Source organism: Pan paniscus, chromosome 19, assembly GCF_029289425.2.
Source record: "Pan paniscus chromosome 19, NHGRI_mPanPan1-v2.0_pri, whole genome shotgun sequence".
Classification (NCBI taxonomy): Eukaryota; Metazoa; Chordata; class Mammalia; order Primates; family Hominidae; genus Pan; species Pan paniscus.
In genome coordinates this window covers 10,233,060-10,250,527 of record NC_073268.2, presented here as the reverse complement: position 1 = coordinate 10,250,527, position 17,468 = coordinate 10,233,060, and the positions used below count along the sequence as shown (strand labels likewise).

The 17,468-nt window shown below is 42.1% G+C and overlaps 1 protein-coding gene and 1 non-coding gene across 3 annotated transcripts in view; both read right to left on the bottom strand.

Moving 5' to 3' along the window:
• PAFAH1B1 (platelet activating factor acetylhydrolase 1b regulatory subunit 1) overlaps nucleotides 1-17,468 on the bottom strand; it is a 93,103-nt gene that overhangs the window by 16,273 nt on the left and 59,362 nt on the right. For both annotated transcript variants that reach the window (XM_063598857.1, XM_003809281.5), the window contains exons 3-5: nucleotides 3,805-3,889; nucleotides 3,171-3,245; nucleotides 2,059-2,265 (exon numbers count right to left, since the gene is read on the bottom strand). In XM_063598857.1, the coding sequence (XP_063454927.1) occupies nucleotides 2,059-2,265; nucleotides 3,171-3,245; nucleotides 3,805-3,889 (367 nt within the window). The remainder of the gene's footprint in view (nucleotides 1-2,058; nucleotides 2,266-3,170; nucleotides 3,246-3,804; nucleotides 3,890-17,468) is intronic.
• LOC112437685 (small nucleolar RNA U13) lies at nucleotides 13,641-13,742 on the bottom strand. The gene has a single exon (XR_003026242.2). It is a non-coding gene; the product is annotated as a small nucleolar RNA U13 (small nucleolar RNA).

Here is a 17,468-nt window from a genome sequence, read left to right as displayed (position 1 = left end):
TGCTGGCTAAATCACTATTATAGAAAACATTATAGTGAACATTTTTTAATATAAAAAAATTCTGTCCTCATTTTATAATACCTAGGTCAGACAGTAATGGGGAGAAACAATTAGTGGGTCAAAAAGTATAAACTTTTAAAGCCTTCATATACTCTATTAAATTGATATCCCGTAAGACTGTATCATATGTAATGAGAATGACTACTTTATCAAAATCTTATCATCACTGGGAATTCTTATTTAATAGGTAAAATACCTTGACAATTTGACACACATATATATGTATGTGTGTCTCACTCTTGTCGCCCAGGCTGGAGTGCAGTGGCGCGATCTTGGCTCACTGCAAGCTCCGCCTCCCGGGTTCACGCCATTCTCCTGACTCAGCCTCCCGAGTAGCTGGGACTACAGGAGCCCGCCATCACTCCCGGCTAATTTTTTGTATTTTTTAGTAGAGACGGGGTTTCACCGTGTTAGCCAGGATGGTCTTGATCTCCTGACCTCATGATCCGCCCACCTCGGCCTCCCAAAGTGCTGGGATTACAGGCATGAGCTACCGCGCCCAGTCCAATTTTTTTGTTTTTAAGACAGGGTCTCACTCTTCGCCCAGGCTGGAGTACACTGGCTCAATCATAGCTCACTGCAGCCTCCAACTCCCAGGCTCATGTGATCCTCCCATCTCAGCCTCCTGAGTAGCTAGGACTACAGGCATGAACCACCGTACCTGGCTAATTTTAAGTAGAGACGAGGTCTTGCTATGTTGCCCAGGCTGGTCTCTAACTCCTGAGCTCAAGCAGTCCTTCCACCTTGGCCTCCCAAAGTCCTAGGACTATAGGCCTGAGATACCACACCCGGCCCATAATTTCAGTGTTTATTTCTTCTGCTGTTAGTAGTAAGGCCAAACCGTCGTTACTATTTGGTTAGTTGTTACTACCTTTTTGAGACAGTCTCGCTCTGTCGCCCAGGCTGGAGTGCAGTGGAGCGATCTTGGCTAACTGCAACCTGCCTCCTGGGTTCAAGTGAATTTCCTGCCTCAGCCTTCCAAGTAGCTGGGACTACAGGCGCACGCTGCCATGCCCAGCTAATCTTTTTGTATTTTAGTAGAGATGGGGTTTCTCCGTGTTGCTCAGGCTGGTCTTGAACTCCTGAGCTCAGGCAATCCACCCGCCTCGGCCTCCCAAAGTGCTGGGATTACAGGCGTGAGCCACCGTGCCCGGCCAATTGGTTATACTTTTGTAAATGAAACTTAATATCTGTAACTTACTTTGAAATAACCCTTAGGATAGAGGCATCTACCTAAATCTACCTATATTGCAACTATCTTATCTTTCTGTAGGTGGTTTATACAACGGTCATTTTATTGTGTCTGGAACAAAGGCAACTTAAAAACAACTCTTTTCCTAATTAAAAAAGCACAACATTAAAAGGTAATAATATTTTTACTGTGAAAAAAAATTTTTAATGAAATACGTAATTTATAAAATGAAAAGCTTGTATATTCCCATACTCCTGGAAAGCCAATTTTAAATACATCAAGGAAAGCCCAATTTAAATGAATCCTCTACTGAATTCTTTTGCAGTATAGATTCACCCTATCAATTACTAGTTTTGTCAATCAGTATTTCACACATAACCTCCGTTTAAAGGTAAGACACACACTTTTCATTCTCCAAGAACAAAAATTGTTCAAGCACAAGGTGATGTACTGACATCAACTCAGTTAGTGACACCCGACTTTCTCAAATTCACCATCAAACTTACCTGGCAGCATGCCTCTCAGGAGCCACAATGATATTTTATTCCAATTCTGTCTTTTAAGATTTAGAACCAAATCACACGTTTCAGAGTACCTCCTGTCCCTCCTCATAGGCCCTCATTTTCAGGATCTTTTAATTTTCTTCACCCTATTAAGTCTGCTTTTTTTTTGAGACAGAGTGTGGCTCTGTCGCCCAGGCTGGAGTGCAGTGGTGCAATCTCGGCTCACTGCAAACTCCGCCTCCCGGGTTCATGCCATTCTCCTGCTTCAGCCTCCCGTTAAGTCTGCTTTTAACAAAAAATTACCTTAATTGTAGCATCCTCTGAAGCAGAGACCATAACACTGAACACAGGATGGAAAATGACTCGAGTGACTGGACTCCTGTGACCACTCAATGCATATTTTTCTGGCGGACGGGGAATCCATTCTTTTGGGTCTCGTTTCTGACCAAGAGGTCCACCTGACGTAAATTCTTCTTTTGCTTCATTTAGCTTTGATTCTAATTCCATAACCTTGAAAAAGAACATGTAGTTACGTACGTACAGATAGATTTCAATAAAAATAGCATGTGACATTTTAAAAAACTGCCTTTATTTTGCAACTATGTATGTAGGATACTTGAAAAAATTTCAGTAATCTCCAAAGCATTTGTCAAATTTAAATGAAAATTATTTATTTTGTACAGCATCAAAATCTAAGTCATGTGAGGAAACTAAAAATTGAGAAAAATTCAGTACAATTGCCTTAACTCTTTAACAAATAGAAAAATTTCGATTTGTATCTGGTGACAGAGTCCTCTACTAATTAGAGAAGGGCAGTGAATTTGTCTTGGTCCCTCTAAGGCTGCTACTCTTAGTAAGTTCTTTCCAAACCACATTATATATGGTAATAATAATATTAATAAAAGCTAATATTTATTGAGCATCTACTATGTGCTAAGCATTTTTCTAAGAGCTTTATATGATGAACTCATAACAATGTTATTTACTTATTCTAACTTTGCCTATGAAGTATCCATTTTAGGACTGGAATATTATTTGTTGTATTTACAGATAAAAATAAAAGCTCAGAGATAAAAACGACTTGTCTACGAGCACATTTTAGTGCTCTTTTCCCAGCATCAATCACAATGGCTCCATGTATTCTTTCCTTCTAAGTGCACAAATGAGTTCTTTCAGTATCAATTCCTCAAAGTCAGGACTATGCAGATTGAACCCAGTCAGCAACTCCAGATATGTGAATTACCATGTATCTGCAATAATATGCCTAGGTCATACTTTTCATTAAGCACAAAAAATGTATTTTTATTTGCTTTTTAAAGATTAGATGCAATTATTAATTAATGCAGAAGAATGTTATTTTCAGAAAGTTTATATAACTGAATACAACTAATTTTAAAGAAAAAAGACTTAGTTACCTTCTTTTGTAATCTAATAACAGATGTCCATTTTTTTTCCAAAAGACCAGCATACTTTTTATCTAATTCTTCATTCTAGAGAAAATAAATTTAGAATTTTTTTAAAATGGCTTAACTATGATCCTCAAGACAAAGATCATTCATCTTTAAGCCCAAATATTACTAAAAATCTGATTATAAAAAAAGGGAGTGGCTGGGCATGGTGGCTCACCTGTAATCCCAGCACTTTGGGAAGCTAAGGCGGGTGGATCACCTGAGGTCTGGAGTTTGAGACCAGCCTGGCCAACATGGCGAGACCCCATCTCTACTAAAAATACAAAAATTAGCTGGGTGTGGTGGTGCGTGCCTGTAATCCCAGCTACTCGGAAGGCTGAAGTAGGAGAATCGCTTGAATCTGGGAGGCAGAGGTTGCAGTGAGCCGAGATCACGCCACTGCACTCCAGCCTGGGAGACAAAGTGAGACTCCATCTCAAAAATTAAAATTAAAAATTAAAAAAAAAGGAGCGAAAATCAAGTTCAGTACCAAGTAGACCACAATAACAAATGACAAAATTGTGCATAACTGTTAACTACAGATACTTGAGTAAAAATCCACTCATTAACTATACTTTGAATTGTAAAAAGTAAAACATACCATATCTAATTCAGCTTCCTTTTTAAAAACTGAATATGCCTCTTCATAGCCATTTGAACGAAGATAATCTGCTATAGCTCGATTTCTGAAAGAAAAATTCAAATGACTCCTAAAAAAAAGACCTCATTTCTATTCTGAAGAAATAGAATTTATTTAAAATCTCATTAACCCTGAAGATACTCTTTTCAAGAGTATTCCCTTTCAAATCATACAAGTATTTCATTAAAAAGGACACCCCCGCAAAGCCTCCAGAACTTTTAGCCCCTGTCATACTACATCCATAATATTATATTCTTAGTTATAAGTTTTTCTTTTTTTTTTAACATCAGAAGAGAAACTTCATATTTATAAGTTTCAAATGTGTTGCTTACCTCACAAGCTGTAGGCACTCTATAGATCAAGCTATGGCTCTGTGACAGCAACCATCAATTTTGCTAACATTTACATTTAGTCTTTCTTTACCACTTGTTATACACTCAAGGGCTGACAGCTGGAATTTAGTTTTGCAGAGAAAAGTTTTGAGAAAACTAAAGTATTTTCATATTAGAAATAACTTTGAACCATTGGAGTGGGTGAAAAAAAGCAATCATACAGTATAAACTTAGTGTACTGTCGTAGAATGAGACATTCATTTAGAATTAGAACTTGAAGGTTAGAGAAGCTGAATTAGCCTTTTCATGTTTGCCTTCTACAGTCTGAGTACCCTTTATACAAAATGCTTGGGACCAAAAATGTTTTGGGCTTTATAGATGGAGAGAGAGAGAGAGAGAGAGAGAGAGAGAGGGGGGGGGAGAGAGAGAGAGAGAGAGAGAGAGAGAGAGAGAGAGAGAGGGGGGGGGGAGAGAGAGAGAGAGAGAGAGAGAGAGGGGGGGGGAGAGAGAGAGAGAGAGAGAGAGAGAGAGAGAGAGAGAGAGAGAGAGAGATAGAGAGAGAGAGAGATAGATAGATATAGATAGATAGATATAGATATATATCACAAAGTCAGGAGTTGGAGACCAGCCTGGCCAACATGGTGAAACCCCGTCTCTACTAAAACTACAAAAATTAGCTGGCGTGGTGGCACGCCCCTGTAATCCCAGCTACTCGGGAGGCCAAGGCAGAAGAATTGCTTGAACCCGGGAGGCGGAGATTGCAGTGAGCCAAGACCGCGTCACTGCACTCTAGCCTGGGCAACAGAGCAAGATTCCTTCTCAAAAAAAAAAAAAAAAAAAAAAAGGCCAGGTGTGGTGGCACATGCCTGTAATCCCACCTACTTGGGAAGCTGAGGCAGGAGAATCACTTGAACCTGGGAGGTGGAGGCTGTGGTGAGCCCAGTTCGTGCCACTGCACCCCAGCCTAGGCAACAACAGCGAAACTACGTCTCAAAATACAAAACAAAACATACTCCAGTAGTATTGTATAACTGGTGGGATTACTGGCTTTAATTCAATGGTATGTTTAAAACAAATCAGCAAAGAAAGATAACAGGGAATTACCAGCAAAAATTTTATGTTCCAGGTAATTATGAGCATGCCAAAAATCAACGTATAATAATTACAGGGTTAGGCCAGCGCAGTGGCTCACGTCTGTAATCCCAGCACTTTGGGAGGCCGAGGCGGGCAGATCACAAGGTCAGAAGTTCAAGACCACAGGCCGGGAGCGGTGGCTCACGCCTGTAATCCCAGCACTTTGGGAGGCCGAGGTGGGCGCATCACGAGGTCGGGAGCTCGAGACCAGCCTGGCCAACATGGTGAAACTCCATCTCTACTAAAAATACAAAAATTAGCCAGGTGTGGTGGTGTGCGCCTGTAGTCCCAGCTACTTGGAAGACTGACGCAGAATTGCTTGAACCCGGGAGGCAAAGGTTGCAGTGAGCTGAGACTGCGCCACTGCACTCCAGCCTGGGAAACAGAGTGAAACTCTGTCTCAAAAAAAAAAAAAAATCCAGAGAATTTTAGCACTACCACCTTTGATGCCCTGCCTCTCAATATTTAAGCCAACAATCTGATCCAGTTAACGTAGAACCTTTAACTTCAGCAAGGTGTACTACCGTTACTAAAAGTAAGAAGTAAGTAAAGACTGAAGAACCTCAGCAGGTGGCAGTGGCTCACACCTGTAATCCCAGCACTTTGGGAGGCTGAGGCGGGAGAATGGCTTGAGCCTGGCAGGTTGAGGTTGCAGCAAGCTGTGAGTGAGCCCCTGCATTCCAGCCTGCCTATCAGAGCAAGACCCTCTCTCAAAAAAACAACAAACAAAACAAAACAAAAACCCACAAAACTCTTGGTTCTAACAGCCTAAAGAGTGCTTCTAGGGCTTGCTACTAACTTCAGTTGTTGACCTAGAGTTGATTTTCATCAGCTTTATTTTATTTTATTTTTTGCTCTGTCACCCAGGCTGGAGTGCAGTGGTGTGATCTCCGCTCACGACAAGCTCTGCCTCCTGGGTTCACACCATTCTCCTGCCTCAGCCTCCCCAGTAGCTGGGACTACAGGTGCCCACCACCACGCTCGGCTCTTTCTTTATTTAGAGACAGAGTTTCACTCTTATTGCCCAGGCTGGGGTGCAATGGCGTGATCTTGGCTCACCACAACCTCTGTCTCCCAGGTTCAAGCGATTCTCCTGCATCAGCCTCCAGAGTAGCTGGGATTACAGGCAGGCGCCACGATGCCCAGCTAATTTTGTATTTTTAGTAGAGACGGGGTTTCTCCATGTTGGTCAGGCTGGTCTTCTCAAACTCCTGACCTCAGGTGATCCGCCCACCTTGGCCTCCCAAAGTGTTGGAATTACAGGCGTTAGCCACTGTACCTGGCCTCATCAGCTTTATTAAGGATGGAATCTTCACCTCTTTGAAACCAGTCACTAGAATTAAAGAGAAATTCACACAGAAGTAAAATGGAGTAGACCAAAACCAGTAATACTATAAAGAATCAGAGAAGGCTGGGCGCAGTGGCCTACGCATGTAATTCCAGCACTTTGGGAGGCCCAGGAGGGCAGATCACTTGAGGACAGGAGTTCAAGAGCAGCCTGGCCAACATGGTGAAACCCCATCTCTACTAAAAATACAAAAAATTAGCCGGGTGTGGTGGCAGGAGCCTGTAATCCCAGCTACTTGGGAGGCTGAGGCAGGAGAATTGCTTGAATCTGGGAGGCAAAGGTTTCGGTGAGCCAAGATTGCGTCACTGCACTCCAGCCTGGATGACAGAGTGAAACTCCGTCTCACACACACACACACACACACAAAAAGAGGTTAAAAAAATAAAAATGGTTAAGAAAAATAAAAAAGAAAATGGTTAAAATCAAAACTGAGATGAAGGACTTTTATCCATGAGCAAACAGATCCTAGCTAGACACAGCCTAGGCTTAAATATCAAACTATTACAAACATAACGAATGAAATTATTTTCTAAACTATTACAAGTTTATGAAAATGCCAGGATTCGATTTTAAGCACTTTAGCTGACTTCCTACATTCTTTTCATTTGTTTTTATCCCCTAGGGTAATTTCTGCAGCTGTAATACTAGTCATAACACCTCATCAATACCACCCATAAGATTTTTTTTTTATTTTTTTATTTTTTGAGATGGAGTCTCCTCCAGGATGGAGTGCAATGGTGCAAGCTCGGCTCACTGCAACCTCCGCCTCCTGGGTTCAAGCAATTCTCCTGCCTCAGCCTCCTGAGTAGCTGGGATTATAGGCACCCACCACCACGCCCAGCTAATTTTTTGTATTTTTTGTAGAGATGGGGTTTCATCACGTCAGCCTCCCAGAGTGCTGGGATTACAGACATGAGCCACCATGCCTGGCCAATAATAGTATTTTACAAACTGTATACTCTAGCATTCTAAGAATGAAAAAGTTCTAAGAGTTCCGTAACCATTTTAATTTCATTGCTCATATGAAGAAAAAACAAGGTTAAGTCAAAGGCTGATGAACTGAGATGTTTTCTTACTAGACCCATTTAAAGAGATACACTAAAGCCAGGACAATCCTAAGCAAAAAGAATGAAGCTGGAGGCATCACACGCACTACCTGACTTCAAACTATACCACAAGGCTACAGTAACCAAAACAGCACGCTACTGGTACCAAAACAGACACACAGACCAAGGGAACAGAACAGAGACCTCAGAAATAACACCACATATCTACAAACATCTGATCTTCAACAAACCTGACAAAAACAAGCAATGGGGAAAGGATTCCTTAATTAATAAATGGTGCTCAAAAAACTGGTTAGCCATATGCAGAAAACTGAAACTGGACCCCTTTCTTACACCTTATACAAAAAATAAGTCAAGATGGATTAAAGACTTACATGTAAAACCCAAAACCATAAAAATCCTAGAAGAAAACCTAGGCAATACCATTCAGGACACAGGCATGGGCAAAGATTTCTTGATGAAAATGCCAAAAGCAACTGCATCAAAAGCTAAAATTGATAAATGGGATCTAATTAAACTCAAGAATTTCTGCACAGCAAAATAAACTATCATCAGAGTGAACATGCAACCTACAGAACGGGAAAAAAAAACCATCAAAAAGTGGGCAAAGGATATGAACAGACACTTCTCAAAAGAAGACATTTATGTGGCCAACAAACATGAAAAAAAGCTCAACATCACTGATCATTAGAGAAATGCAAATCAAAACCACAATGAGATACTATCTCACACCAGTCAGAATGGCGATTATTATAAAGTCAAGAAACGAAAGATGCTGGCAAGGCTGTGGAGAAATAGGAATGCTTTTACACGATTGGTGGGAATATAAATTAGTTCAACCATCATGGAAGATAGTGTGGTGATTCCTCAAGAATCTAGAAGCAGAAATACCATTTGACCCAGCAATCCCATTACTGGGTATATACCCAAAGGAATATAAATCATTTTGCTATAAAGACACATGCACACATGTTTACTGCAGCACTATTTACAACAGCAAAGACATGGAACCAACCCAAATGCCTATCAATGACAGACTGGATAAAGAAAATGTGGTACACGTACACCATGGAATACTATGCAGCCATAAAAAGGAATGAGATCATGTCCTTTGTGGCGACATGGATGAAGCTAGAAGCCACCATCCTCAGCAGACTAACACAGGAACAGAAAACCAAGCACCGCATGCTCTCACGCATAACTGGGAGTTGAACAATGAGAACACAGGGACCACAGGGAGGGGAACAACACACACCCGGGCCTGTTGGTGGGGGTGGGGGTTGAGGGGAGGGAGAGCATCAGGACAAATAGCTAATGCGTGTGGAGCTTAAAACCTAGGTGATGACTTGATAGGTGCAGCAAACCACCATGGCACACATTTACCTATGTAACAAACCTGCACATTCTGCACATGTATCCCGGAACTTAAAGTAAAATAAAAATTTTTTTAAAAAAAGATACACTGAAAAGGCTAAGCTTGCATATTCAGGGCAGCAATGGAGATAACATGCATTCCTCTAAAAGGTCCAGGGGCCCAACAAATCTGAGATGTCTGCAGGGCTGTTGAAGGCTCTGGGAAGGTAACACAAAAGACCAGGCAGTATCAAGCATGACACCACCAGGAGCACACATGGAGTCATCTTTAGTACCCTCCTCCAAAAGACACCTCTCACACCACCCCAGGCTATACTGTTTTAGATAACAAGATGAAACTATATAGTCTTGGGAGAGAATGCGAATAAAATTTATTTCCAGGGCAGAGATATACAGGGGATCATTCCCTAAGCTGCAGCCACAGGATATCAATCAAGTCTCAAACAGGTAACAAGGCTTCCTAATTTTTTTTTTAAACGGAGTCTCACTCTGTCACCCAGGCTGGAGTGCAGTGGCATGATCTCGGCTCACTGAAGCCTGTTTCCTGAGTTCAAGTGATTCTCATGCCTCAGCCTCCTGAGTAGCTGGGATTACAGGTGAGCACCACCATGCCCGGCTAATTTTTTTTTTATATTTTTAGTGGAGACGGGGTTTCACCGTGTTGGCTAGGCTGGTCTCAAACTCCTGGCCTCATGTGATCTGACTGCCTTGGCCTCCCAGTGCTGGGATTACAGTCATCAGCCACCACGCCCAGCCAAGGCTTCCTTTTTTTTTTTTTTGCGAGGCAGTCTCACTCTGTCGCCAGGCTGGAATGCAGTGGCACAATCTCAGCTCACCACAACCCCACGATTCTCCTGGCTCAGCCTCCCGAGTAGCTGGGACTACAGGCGTGTGCCACCATGCCCAGCTAATTTTTGCATTTTTAGCAGAGACGGGGTTTCACCATATTGGCAAGGATAGTTTGGATCTCTTGACCTTGTGATCCGCCCGCCTTGGCCTCCCAAAGTGCTGGGGTAACAGGCGTGGGCCACTGTACCTGGCCTTTTTTTTTTTGAAACGGAGTCTTATTCTGTCATCCAGGCTGCAGTGTGGCAATCTCGGCTCACTGCAACCTCCCCCTCCTGGGTTCAAGCGATTCTCCTGCCTCAGCCTCCTGAGAAGCTGAGACTACAGGCACGTGCCATTAGGCCCAGCTAATTTTTGTATTTTTAGTAGAGACGGGGCTTTGCCATGTTGGCCAGGGTGGTCTTGAATTCATGATCTCAAGTGATTCGTCCACCTTGGCCCAAAGTGCTGGGATTACAGGTGTGAGCCACTGTGTCCAGCCAAGACTTCCTAAACTTTCATGCTACAATACCCTACTGACTCTTCAGGGAAAGGGCAGCACAGATGTGATGAGTTCCTGGCCATAGGTCTTATACTTCTCCAACCTCACGTACCCTAAGAAATCTGTCTGACAAATTGATTGCCATTACCATCCTTCACCATCACATTCTAAGATAACTACTTCCAAAAGGTAGTTCAGGATTTAACTACTACCAGTCTTAGGACAAGTACAAGTTCAGCAAGAGGTTATAATGAGACCTTATCCATGGCAGAGACAAAGTGAAGAAGAATGTAATTCAGGCAATGCAGGGTGAGTGGACCTTTATCTTCCCCATCAAGCAAAAAGAACCCTGTACCCAGTATACTAGCCTGCTCCATTCCATTTCTTTTCATCAGACGGCTGGGTCTCAGATGACATCCTGATATACCCTCCAGCCCACAGCTGCCAACAAAAGCCAAAAATGATCTACCAGTTAAGTATATCACACTGCACTTTTTAAAAAGCAAAACCAAATAAATAAACAAAAAATATGCATTACTGTTCATTCTCGTATTTGGATTAAATTTCTTGAGTAATGGAAACACAAAACAGAGGGCAGTCACTAAACAGTTGTTTTCAGCCTCCATCCTTATTTATCTGTGCTTCCCTCTTTACCCTTTTAACCTGTTAAGAAAAATAACATTACTGAAAACTAAAATACTTAAAGGTCTAAGAGAGAAAGGGGGTTGGGGGAGAGGGAGAGAGAATGTCACACTAACCCAGCTGAACTCCTAATTATGTTGTTTTAAAGTTACTATATTATTGACTGACACTTAGAAAAAAACTGCATGGCCTGCTACAGGCCAGAGGTCAGCTACGTTTCCAGAGACGAGGAGATTTTGCCTTAGTTGTTCAGCATAATTTACAACTGTGAGATCCACTGAGGATATATTTCTGTAAAAATATTTTGCATTATTTCAAAAACTCATAAGGCAAAGTCAGGTTATACAATAGGAAAGATACCCAATACAACTGTCATGTATTGAATAGTTTGAAACATTTATATTTTTAAAATGTAAAGCAAAATTTCACTATAAAACATGTAAAGAAAAAAGGAAAGAGGAAGAAGGGATGAGTGCTTGTTATTTCCAGTTTTATACCAAGGAATATAAAAGAAGGTTAAGTTATATATGGTCCCTTGCCTCCTAGGATCTTGTAAACCTATCTGAGGAGCAAAATAAAAGCTACCGAAGTCTATGAAATTTAATTCAAAGACGAGAGAAATGAGACTGAATGGAAGAATCTTTTTATAAAGGCAAGATGCGAGGACTTAAAGGAAATAGTAAGTATTACCTAGGCAGGGAGCTGAGCTGGACCAAGTGAATCAGAATGGTACATTATGGAGATCTCAATGTTTACGTAAAAACATCTGATCAAATTCAACATTCTTGGCCAGGCGTGGTAGCTCACGCCTGTAATCCCACCACTTTGGGAGACTGAGGCGGGTGGATCACTTGAGGTCAGGAGTTTGAGACCAGCCTGGCCAACATGGTGAAACCTCAGCTCTACTAAAAATACAAAATTAGCCGGGCACGGCGGTGGACACCTGTAATCCCAGCTACTTGGGAGGCTGAGGCAGGAGAATCACTTGAACCTGGGAGGTGGAGTATTGCAGTGAGCCGAGACGGCGCCACTGCCTTACAGCCTGGGTGACACAGTGAGACTCTTGTCTCAAAAAACAGAAACAAATTCAACATTCTTGATTTTTAAACATTCCCCATTAACGGAAAGGTCTTCATTAAGAATGTTCATTAACATCAGGAAAAAGGAAATCTCTCAAACCTTCAACCAATAAATCTAATAGTTAATGGCAGAACACTAGAAACACTTGTGTCAAAGAACAAGGCAAAGATGCTATAATCATTCCTATTACTTAAAACTGCTCTAGGGAAGCTGAGGCAGGAGAATGGCGTGAACCTGGGAGGCGCAGCTTGCAGTGGGCCCAAGCTGCACCACTGCACTCCAGCCTGGGCTACAGAGCGAGACTCTGTCTCAAAAAAAAAACTGCTCTAAATCAGGTGGCATTAAAATAATGAGAGAAATGGCTAGAAACAGAAACAGACTATGTAGGACATTCAAGGCAAGAAAAAGCAATTGAATGAAAACAGTAATTTTAAAAGACCTATTTATCAGAAGTGTCAGAAGTATACAGGCAGATTACATGAAACAGCAAACTAAACAAAGGAAGACCACTGTATAGTAAGTCAAGCCCTAAAAAACAATGAAGATCCCTTAAAATCAGGTCATATTCATAATAGGCATCCCCAGAATTATCTGATTAAATATAGCTTCCAATTGTTGATGGAGCAGTTTTTACTCTGCACTGAAGAGCAGGATATTCAATTATCTACAATACTGCTAATAATGTATTTATATTTTTAGAATTAGGATAGGTCAAGTCATAGTATATGGTTGTCATTCATTGCCACCTGATGAATCATTTACTTCCTGATGAATCATTTACTTGTCCCGGGCCCCTTTCCTCACTCTTTGAAAAAAAAAAAAGAGAGATGAGGTCTTGCTCTGTCACCCAAGCTGGAGTGCTGTGGCACAATCATGGCTCACTGCATCGTCAAGCTCCTGGGCTCAATGGATCCTCCTGCTTCAGCCTCCTGAATAGCTGGAACTACAGGCACATGCCACCATGATGGGTTAATTTTTTTTAAAAGTAGAGATAGGGTCTCAATATGTTGTCTAGACTGGTCCTTTTTTCCCTTTTAAATACCTAATTGCGGCCAGGCGCAGTGGCTCACGCCTGTAATCCCAGCACTTTGGGAGGCTGAGGCGGGCGGATCATGAGGTTAGGAGTTCGAGACCAGCCTGGCCAACATAGTGAAACCCCGTCTCTACTAAAAATACAAAAAAAAATTAGCCGGGCGTGGTGGCAGACGTCTGTAGTCCCAGTCACTTGGGAGGCTGAAGCAGGAGAATCACTTGAACCTGGGGGCGGACGTTGCAGTGAGCCGAGATCGTGCCACTGCACTCCAGCCTGGGTGACAGACGGAGACTCAGTCTCAAAACAAACAAACAAAACAAAACGAAAACCACCTAATTGCAACCCATCCTTCAGCTGACCTCCAACTCCACACAGAAAATAGAAACTACTCAGCATATAACTTTCTCAATGTAGTTTCCTGTATTTGTGGCACTGCTTTCCTCTTCTATTTTTTTTTTCACATCGGTCGGGTAATGTGACGACATTGTAACAAGGCTGGAGGATGGTACATCTTACACGTGTGTGAACACCCTGTCATCACACGTAGCAACTACAAAAGAATCTGCCTTCCTCTTCTATGATGTGTTTTCTCTTTCTTGAGACAGGGTCTTGCCATGTCACCTAGGCTGGAGGGCTGTGGCGCAATCTCAGCTTACTGCAACCTCTGCCTCCAGAGTAGCTGGGATTACCAGGCGTGTGCCACCACGCCCAGCTAATTTTTATATTTTTAGTGGAGACGTGTTTTCTCCATGTTGGTCAGGCTGATCTTGAATTCCTGACTTCAGGTGATCCACCTGCTTCGGCCTCCCAAGGTGCTGGGATTACAGAAGTGAGCCACTGTGCCTGGCCTACGATGTGTCTTCTCTTTCTAATACAATTCTCTAGAATACCCTCCATCTTTCAGTGAAATGCAATGTGATGTGGTATGTAAAAGGGCTTTGTATGAATTCTCCAGAAAGTCAACAATTTTGACCTTGATCATATCTTGATCATCTTTATAGATGCCTACATTTCACTCTTATAAACACACACACACACACGTGTGTATATATATATATTTTTTAAATGATCAGCAATTTCATTCTGGAAATCAAAAATTTCCAAAGAATAAAAAGATCTAACACAGGCTGGGCATGGTGGCTCACACCTGTAATTCCAGCACTTTGAAAGGCCAAGGCGGGAGGATTGTTTGAGCCCCAGAGTTATGAGCTATGATCATGCCATTGCACTACTCCAGCCTGAACCCTGTCTCTTTAAAAAAAAAAAAAAAAAAAGAAGAAGAAAAAAAAAAAGCCAGGCAGGGTGGCTCACACCTGTAATTCCAGCACTTTGAGAGGCTGAGGCAGGCAGACTGCTTGAACCCAGGAGTTCAAGATCAGCCTGGGCAACATGGCAAAAATCTGTCTCTATAAAAAATAGAAAAATTAGCTAGGCATGGTGGCGCACACCTGTAGTCCCAACAACTTGGGAAGCTGAGGTGAGAGGATGGTTTGAGCCCGGGAGGCGGAGGCTGCAGTGAACTGAGATTGAGCCACTGCACTCCAGCCTCGGTAACAGAGCCAGACACTATCTCAAAAAACAAACAAAAACTAACACAAACTGAGAATATTTTAATCCTCCTCTGAAGACAGAGGGCCTTTTTAATTTTTTACCTTAAGGCAATAATTAGAAACAACAGTCACTGCATAGAAAGTGAAAATATAGACAATATGATTATAGATTCCATCATTATCAAACTTTTAAAGTTGAAAAGACAGACCGAGTGGAGTGGCTCATGCCTGTAATCCCAACACTTTGAGAGGCTGAGGCGGGCGATCACCTGAGGTCAGGAGTTCGAGACCAGCCTGGCCAACATGGTGAAACTAAAAATACAAAAATTAGCTGGGAGTGATGGTGCGTGCCTGTAATCCCAGCTATTCAGGAGGTTGAGGCAGGAGAATCGCTTGAACCTGGGAGACAGGGGTTGCAGTGAGCCAAGACAGCACCATTGCACTTCAGCCTAGGCGATAAGAGCAAAACTGTCTTAAAAAAAAAAAAAAAAGGTTTAAAAGACAACAGGGACCTCAACATGTAAGCTGGATAGAAGCAGCATATTAAATAGTTTATATTTAAATGTATAGTGACTGGCCGGGCATGGTGGCTCACGCCTGTAATCCCAGCACTTTTGGAGGCCGAGGCGGGTGGATCACCAGGTCAGGAGATTGAGACCATCCTGGCTAACATGGTGAAACCTGTTCCTACTGAAAATAGAAAAAATTAACCGGGCATGGTGGCACACGCCTGTAATCCCAGCTACTTGGGAGGCTGAGGCAGGAGAATCACATGAACCCAGGAGTTGGAGGCTGCAGTAAGCCGAGATTGCGCCACTGTACTCCAGCCTGGGCAACAGAGTAAGACTCGGTTTCAAAAATAATAATAATAAATTTTTAAAATAAAAATAAAAAATGTATAGTTACTTTGACAATCAATGAAAATATATAGCTGTTTTTATAAATATAACCATCTGAAATTTAGATTATAGTTATAGTCTTATTTCAACCTTACTATCCAATTCATTCGTGTACTTTGTTTTTGTTGCCCTATATTAACAAAATTCAAATTCACACAGGTAAACAGTGCAAACAGTCCCTGGATTTAAACAGCTCAACTTGCAGTCTCAGAGTATTCTTCAATTAAACTGAGCCAGAAGATTTAAAAAGGAGTGGAAAATACCTGTTTGAAAGCTGAGTCACTAACAAGATCTAAAAATTACTTTCATGCCTTATTATAGATCACAAAGTCAGGCAAAAAGTACCCAAATCTTTTTTTTTTTTAAATACTTTTAAGTTCTAGGGTACATGTGCACAACATGCAGGTTTGTTACATATGTATACATGTGCCATGTTGGTGTGCTGCACCCATTAACTCGTCATTTACATTAGGTGTATCTCCTAATGCTATCCCTCCCCTCTCCCCTCACCGCATGACAGGCCCTGGTGTGTGATGTTCCCCTTCCTGTGTCCATGTGTTCTCACTGTTCAATTCCCACCTATGAGTGAGAACATGTGGTGTTTGGTTTTTTGTCCCTGCAATAGTTTGCTGAGAATGATGGTTTCCAGCTTCATCCATGTCCCTACAAAGGGCACAAACTCATCCTTTTTTATGGCTGCATAGTATTCCACGATGTATATGTGCCACATTTTCTTAATCCAGTCTATTGTTGTTGGACATCTGGGTTGGTTCCAAGTCTTTGCTATTGTGAACAGTGCCACAATAAACATACGTGTGCATGTGTCTTTATAGCAGCATGATTTATAATCCTTTGGGTATATATACCCAGTAATGGGATGGCTGGGTCAAATGGTATTTCCAGTTCTAGATCCCTGAGGAATCGCCACACTGACTTCCACAACAGTTGAACTAGTTTACAGTCCCACCAAGAGTGCAAAAGTGTTCCTATTTCTCCAAATCCTCTCCAGCACCTGTTGCTTCCTGACAAAAAGTACCCAAATCTTAAACTAAGCCCTAGAACTATTTGGCATCTAACGCCACTACATGAACATGTGGAGCCATAGTATATTCCCATGTACAACGTGAAGTGCGCGGGCAGGTGCAGACCTTCAGTGTATTTCACACAGGCCAGGGAAAAACCACTTTCCAATTAATGCCAAATATATATGATGTTCAAACAGATTCACAGGAGAAACCTCAGGACCTCAACTAACTGCAAAGGTCAGTTTTTTAAAGCAAGAAAGTAAACAACAACAACAAAAATGCTTAAAAATATATCACAGTCATGAAAACACATGGAGAAATGTTTTTGGTTTTTGTTTTGTTTTGTTTGAGATGGAGTCTCGCTCTGCCGCCCAGGCTGGAGTGCAGTGGCGCGATCTTGGCTCACTGCAAGCTCCGCCTCCCGGGTTCACGCCATTCTCCTGCCTCAGCCTCCCGAGTAGCTGGGACTACAGGCACCCGCCACCATGCCCGCCAATTTTTTTTTGTATTTTTAGTAGAGATGGGGTTTCACCGTGTTAGCCAGGATGGTCTTGATATCCTGACCTAGTGATTCGCCCGCCTTGGCCTCCCAAAGTGTTGGGATTACAGGCGTGAGCCACTGTGTCCGGCCTAGAAATGTTAAGTACATATTGCTAAGTCAAAGCAGCCAATCTGAAAAGGATACAAGCTATATAATTGTAATTTTCTGGAAAAGACAAAACTACGGTAACAGTAAAAATATGAGGGGTTTAGGGAGGCAGGGAAGGATGAATGGGGGAGGCTGAGATTTTTAGGGCAGTGAATTTATTCTGTA